Here is a 7500-nt window from a genome sequence, read left to right as displayed (position 1 = left end):
TTAACTGTTTGACTTAGCTGAAATATTGCCATACACTTTGAAGGTGGAAGCAAGTTTGTGGGTCCAAATGGAAAACACGAATGATAGATAGGATAGGTAGGCTACTTTTTTAATGCTTAATGATCGTTTATAGCCTAAAACTGCTTGCCATTGTATTTAGGGAGCTGCAAATAGCTAAGTTGTAGGCTATCCATATTCATCGCGTAGCTGTTACAAAACACTGGTCATATGATTAAGTAGCCTAATGCCAACGTTGTTCCGTGGTATTTGTGGGAGTTTTATTCAGCGCACCACCTGGCTGAGTGTTGGAGGGTGTGTGGTGTGTGTGTGTGTGTCTCCCTCCCTGAATGCCTGTTATATAAAACATGTTTTGCCATTGTATTTAGGGAGCTGCAAATAGCTAAGTTGTAGGCTATCCGTATGCATGCGTTAGCGGTAACTGTTACTTAACACTGGTCAATCATATGATTAAGTAATGCCGACGTTTAGTTGTTCCGAGATATTTGTGGGAGTTTTATTCAGCCAGCACCTGGCTGAGTTTTGGGCGGTGTGTGTGGTGTGCGGAGTTGCCATGCGAGTCTCCCTCCGCGTTTATCTACCAGACAAGTGCCTTACTTGGAGCCGTAACGTTATCCAATCCAGTTCAATGGTGGTGATATCAGAAGTTTGTGGGTGCGTCTGGCTTTAATAATGAGAGACGTGTAGTTGAATACGCTTTTATTAATGTTATTATATTATTGATTTATGTTCTGTGGTTGACAAATCTGGCTGCTTTTTTTAGAAAAATATAGACATAGAAAGATTGAAACCATGCAGTCTTAATTTACAAATCAAGCACTTATTTCAATAGCTACTTTTCAGGCTTATTGTTTTCTTAAATTATTTAAATGTGTTGACAAAGGACCTTTTGTGATGACTTGAATTATGTCTTGTAATATGTCAGCAAGCAATGCATCATCAAGGCTGTGTTGTAAGATGTTGATGAAAGCATTTTGCACAGTTAACCATATCCAGTGCACCCATCCATAAGTTCAATAAATGTTCCTTTTTTAAATTGAGACTTATAACATTTGTTATCATCATTTGTGTAATTATGTGTCATTTGTATGATGTAAATTGAGGGAGCAAAATAAAAGCAGTATCAGCTCCAAATATCGGCTCAAGAAAATCGGCAGCCTGTATCGGTCATCGGCTAAGGCTGATGGAAAAAAATCGGTATCGGCACTAAAAAATCCATATCAGTTGATCCTTAACACACACACACACACACACACACACACACACACACACACACAGACACACAGAGAACCACACACACAGACACAGACACACACACACACAGAGAACCACAAACACACACACAGACACACACAGACACACACCTTCCTCTGGTAGAGTTCCTCGGGGGTGGTAGAGCGGAGGCTGAGCAGCCGGTAGTTCTTGAGGACGGCGCGCGGGCGTTTCCGTGGCGGCGCGAAGCGCTCCATCTCCGTCACGTAGTAGAGGCCCTGCTTGACGTAGCCGAAGTAGCGTGCCCGCGCAGAACACTCCTCGTCCGAGTCCGAGTCGTCCTCGCCGCCGACATAGTCCTCCTCGATCCCGGGGCTGCTGGCCTCCACACGGGCACGCTTGGGCGCCAACTTCACCTCACACTGCCGCAGGGACCGAAAGAGAGAGAGGGAGGGAAAGAGAGAGAGAGAAAGAGAGTGAGAGAGAGAGAGAGAGAGAGTGAGAGAAGGAGGGGAGAGAGAGAGAGACACATTTGATGTAAACCATAACATGGACCACTTGACTCCCCTCCCTACACCTGCACCAAAGATCCTTGATTACTCCGGGTTGACCGTCTCTGCCCGCACTATCCACAATATTCTCCAGCCAACAATGGGCGTCGCCATGACACCTCAGCATTCAGAAATACGTGTTCCTTTTTCCAGCCCACCCGGCATTGTACTGATTGTGGCCATGTTAGAATGTGCAGAATACTGTAAATGTGCTATAGAATTACTGTAAATTGTCAACATTTGGAAAGAGCTATAAGTTGAAGCATAATCTAGTTAGCCTGCTGAGACTGCACATGGTTACCATGTAAACAGAATCGACGGAAGATGAAAACTGGTCGGATTTCCAGTTTAATTAATTAGTTGGCTAACGGAACACTAAGTACACAAACCAGTACTCAACATCAACCAACCAAAGGGGAGAGAGAGAGAAATTGAAAGAGAGCCAGAGAGAAAGCGACTGAAAGACAGGGGAGACAAAAGGATAGAAAGAAAGGTAGAAGGGGAAGCTAGAGGGGAGAAAAGATTTTAAAAACAAGTCAGAGAGACAGAGAAGGAAAGGATGGAGAAAAGAAGTGATGATGACGAGGCTGAGATAGATGAAAAAAGAGGGAGATGGAAATCATATAAGACAGAAAAACATGAAGATGAGAAGGTCAGAAGTGAGAAAATACCAGAAGAGGCCAAGAGAGAGGGATAGAGAAACAGAGAGGGAGGGATAGAGAAACAGAGATGGAGGGATAGAGAAACAGAGAGATGGAGGGATAGAGAAACAGAGATGGAGGGATAGAGAGACACAGAGGGATAGAGAAACACAGAGATGGAGGGATAGAGAAACAGAGAGATGGAGGGATGAGATGAAAAGAAGGGATAGCTGAGAGAGAGAGTAAATATGAGTCAGGCTTTAACGGCTCTTCTCCTAGAAGGCTGGGTCTTATCCAAATGCAAACACCCACACACTCATATTGACTCACTCTCACACAAAGGCACACACACACACTCACACACAGAGGTGCACCAAGAGAGTCCCACTCCCAGTTTCTATCGACACACATTCAGTAGCTAGGACACTGAGAGAAAACCAAGTAGAAGTAGTAGTAGTAGTAGTAGTAGTAGTAGTGTGTGTGTGTGTGTATGTGTGGCTCAGTGATTTATGGAGGTGAGCTCCTCTGTTCTCTCCTGTTTCAGATCCAGGGCCTCAGAGGGCAGTGGGGAGTATGACAGGCTTACCACAGTCATACATCACACACACACACACACACACACACACACACACACACACAGACAGACAGACACAGACACACAGACACACACACACACACACACACACACACAGACACACACAGACACACACAGTCTCTTTCTTGCTGGCAAGAAGTTTGTTTTGGTAGTTGATTACAGTGCCCTGATATTAAATTGGGGGTTCTGTAGTTGATATTTAATTGGAGGTGTGTTTCGGTAGTTGATAATTAATTGGGTGTGGGTTTCGGTATTTGATATTCAATTGGGGGTGTGTGTTTCGGTAGTTGATATTTCATTGGATGTGTGTGTTTCTGTTCCATGGTGTTGGCACAGTTGGGGTGGGGATTTTAAAGGCACACTATGCAGGTTTTTTAGCTTAATTTAGCTTCATTTAAAAGCTTCAGAGTCATTGGAATGGTTATATTACTTTTTTCAGGTTGAATGGTGGCCTTCTTGCTTCCCCCTAGCGCCTGTGAGCGGAAAAACCACCCTTGCAACTGTGGGCTGGCGGGCCGACGGCCTCAGTGTCAAGAAGTATAACGAGTGTAACGAATTGCTTTACTGCATTCAAATACACACACACGCCAGGCACCGGCTAGAAAAAGGTAGCGATGGAGTTTCTCAGACATACGTCATGACAAAGCCAGCGAAAAAGAAGCAAAAACCGAGAAAACAGTAAGGAAATTGCCAATACTGCATAGTTCACCTTTAAGGTGCCCTTGATCCATATAATGCAGGAGTGTTAAAAATCAAAAAGTCTCTCTCACACCCTCTCTCTCTCTTACACACACACACACACACACACACACACACACACACGACAGGATGATGAAACACTGGCAAAATCACTTCCACTTCCTGTCTTTTACACCAACTTCTTGCCATCCACGATATCTCTAACACTCTCTCTCTCGCTCTCCATCTCTCAAACACTCTCTCTCACACTCTCACACACACACACACACACACACACACACGTTTCCCTATCCTATTCTTGCTTTCCTATTCACAAGGCTCACTGACTCCCACACTCAAACACACTCTTTATGCTCTGAAGACAGCCATCATGGCTGCATCGATGACGTCCACACATGACGTCTCAACTCCTCTACCAGCCTCTATTAAGAGCTTCCTGTGCTTTTTTTTCACTTCAAAACAGTGTCTTTGTTGCTTTTCTTTTAAACCACACTCTCTCCCCACATCTCATACACACACACAAATCCTCCCCCCCCCCCACACACACACATCCATCCATTCCCTCCCTGTCTATCTCTCCATCTCATTGCCTTCCATTACAACTCGTTCCTCACCCCTCATCCCTCTCTTTCTGCCCCCCCCCCGCCCACATATTTGCATGTCTAATGTGATGAATCACATGTTCTGATTTATAACTAAATTAAGATTAGAACCAGCCAGAAGGGAGGAGATAAGAGGGGATTTGAAAAGGAGCAATTTTTTTAATTACGCGATAAAAGGGAGCGATATAAAGAGAGGGATAGAGGAAAGAGAAGAGAGGAGAGGAACGAGGTGCGTTTCATCATGTCTCCCTCTTTGGCTTACCTGTTGGAGATAAGACGGCGACCTCACTTCCCTTTTAGGGTATCACTGAAGTGATATCACTTCCTTAGTGAGTGTAGTTCAGTTATCAGTGTATCTAAGGAGTCGCAAGAGCACACAGATCTGACACACACACACACACACACACACACACACACACACACACACACACACACACACACACACCTCCAGACTGAGGAATCCTCCGTCATGAGCAGACGTAACCCTGGGCGTTGGCTCAAACCACTCGCAGGACTTCCCCAGTAGGTTCCGGAGGGTTCTACAGGAGGAGACGGTGAGGGAACCGGAACACCGGGCCAGAATGAGGGCGGCGGCGCTCCACCAGCTCACGTCCATCAGAGAACTGTACTGCTCCTTATCTGAAACACACACACGCAGATACAACTATGAAAAACCTGTGTAGGAAAAGAACAATATTATTACAAAATATGCTGTGCGTGTGTGTGTGTGAGAGCGTTTGTTTGTTTGTTTGTTTGTGTGTGTGTTTAACCTTTTATCTTTTTCCTCTTTTCCAGAGAGGTCTTCCACTCTGGGTTGATTTCATCAAATCCTGGCTGCAGAGATAAAGGAGAGAGCAAGAGACAGAGAGTGTGTGTGTGTGTGTGTGTGTACACAAGGGACAGAGGGATGGGACAGAGAGAGAGAGACAATGAGCATTTCCACTTGATATTTCTATGCAGACAACTTCTCTGTGTATGGCCACTGTTGTGGTATACGTGACATACAGCCAACAAAGGTTATTTGAACTTAAAAACAGGCTTGAATCTAGGCTACAGTGGGTGCGCAACTTAAGCACTCTGTTTGCATCGCGTAAAACTAGTTTTAGAAGATTGGTCTAATTTTTTCAAACGTACACGGTGCTATCACCTCTGGTGTAGCCAGTGCCATCCATTATAGCAGAAGCTAACTGTTGTAGCAGACACTACACGAGCGGAACGCTTCAGTTGTGCTTTGAATTATTGCACAAAGGTTCTTTATTCATCTCCATCTAATCCAGGGGTGTCCAAACTTTTTGACTCAAGGGCCACATTGGGTTTTGAAAATTGGCCGGCGGGCCACACAGTGGCGCACGGCGGGCCTTTGACTTCTCAGTGTGGCTGCAAACAGGCATACTGTAGGCTACTCAAACATGCCCTAAAACAACCCTTAACGTTCGTTTTCAAAACTGTGCAACTCACCGTCAAAATTTCGGTGTCCACCACTCTAGTTCATCCAAAACAAACCAGAAAAGGGACTCAAAGTGCTAAATACCGGAATTTTCCTTTAAGAAATACTGTTCATTAGATGTTGTTTAATTCATTTATAAATGGTGCACTGTCACTTTAAGACTGTTTTGCCAGCTCCACTCAAATATAGCTCATGGCTAGTGCTGTGCCTATGGCTCGTGCCCTCTCACAGTTTATAAGTGGTCAGTAGTGGGAACTACTGTTGCCATCGCGATTTCCATTTAAAAGTGGCTTATTTAAAAAGTAGATATCAATTATCAACAATGACAAGCAAGCTGGAACCTGCCGCGCTTTCTCCCTCTCGTGCAGGCACGCTCAAATGCGTTCCCAATTAAACGGAGTAGCATAATGTAGTTAGATCTGCTGCAAAGGAGATACTATGTATCTCGATGTAACAAGCTGTTTTGACATTTACATTGTAATCGCTCTCTAGGAAGAGTGTAAAGAAGTTTGCAGTAGTCTAAAGTTACTCACAACGTCGTCTATCGCTGGAAAAAAATAGCGAGCGGCCTATGATAACCGAATTAAAATGCTTCAGGCGGATTAAAGTGCGCGGGCGGGCGGATCTATGATAAACTAATAAAGTCGGCAGGCGATTGGCGGGCCGCAGGCTGTAGTTTGGACACCCCTGATCTAATCTTTTAAGCAGATAGCATTAGCATGAGCTAATACGATAATGTCTCTTGTGCTAATGTTTCATCATGCTAACTCCAATAAAAGTGTTCCCATTACAAGAAAAAAAGACACTGCATCTAAATTCATGGATCTGTATTGTCTTATCTTTCTTGAATAAAAACACGGTTAAAAAAAAATGTTCCCATTAATCCCAGTGATAAGGGGGTTTAGATATTGAGCTGCAATGTTTGAGAGAGTGCTTCAGAAGCATTACTGCATAGAGACTACTTATGGCATTGCACAATATCATAGTGAGTGAGAGGAGGTGGATAGATGATGGAACTGCACATCGGGCAGTGGTAGCGTAGTGGTTAATGAGCTGGGCTAGCATGCAGTAGTGTGGTAGCGTAGTGGCTAAGGAGCTGGGCTAGCATGCAGTAGTGTGGTAGCGTAGTGGCTAAGGAGCTGGGCTAGCATGCAGTAGCCAGAAAGTTGTGGGTACAATTTCCGGCTTCCACTGTTGTGTCTGTGGACACTCTGGGGCATAATAACCCTTGTGATATAGTTGACATGGATCGTAAACGTGCTAATTACCAACCATTTCGTTTGAAAATTCTAAAACAACTATGTTTTTTAATACTTCAAAATAACATTTGATAAATGAACCTTACATTTTTCAGTAGCCATAGGTGTGTAGATTTAACCAAATTCTAGTTTGGTTCATACCAAGGCTTTTACTGCCTGACATATCCGATTTTGTTTACCACGCTCAGATTCCCAACCTTTCTCACGGCACATCAACGGTTAGCCCGAGAATTCCCGTCGCAATTCAAAATTCCACTGGAGCTCCAAGCGGATTTGTACACGCAGCCTTACAAGACTGTTTACAGCTCTTCGAGTCACGGTAAAATTAAATTTTTGGTACATGGTACATAGCTAATTTAGATACACTTATGGTGTGGGTGCTTGTGTTTCTTTAGGAATCCACCGTCTTGGTTTGTATGGAAATGAATATTAAGTGACACCTACACGGAAGAGGTTGGACATACGAGACTTGTTGG

The 7500-nt window shown here is 44.2% G+C and overlaps 1 protein-coding gene across 1 annotated transcript in view; it reads right to left on the bottom strand.

Moving 5' to 3' along the window:
* nbas (NBAS subunit of NRZ tethering complex) overlaps positions 1-7500 on the bottom strand; it is a 201557-nt gene that overhangs the window by 169036 nt on the left and 25021 nt on the right. Inside the window, 3 exon segments of the mRNA XM_048249961.1 lie at positions 1383-1652; positions 4764-4957; positions 5089-5152. Coding sequence (XP_048105918.1) covers positions 1383-1652; positions 4764-4957; positions 5089-5152 — 528 coding nt within the window.

This window comes from Alosa alosa, chromosome 8 (assembly GCF_017589495.1).
Source record: "Alosa alosa isolate M-15738 ecotype Scorff River chromosome 8, AALO_Geno_1.1, whole genome shotgun sequence".
NCBI classification, from domain to species: Eukaryota; Metazoa; Chordata; class Actinopteri; order Clupeiformes; family Clupeidae; genus Alosa; species Alosa alosa.
The sequence above is the reverse complement of the archived record's forward strand: the minus strand, read 5'-3'. Positions and strand labels throughout refer to the sequence as shown.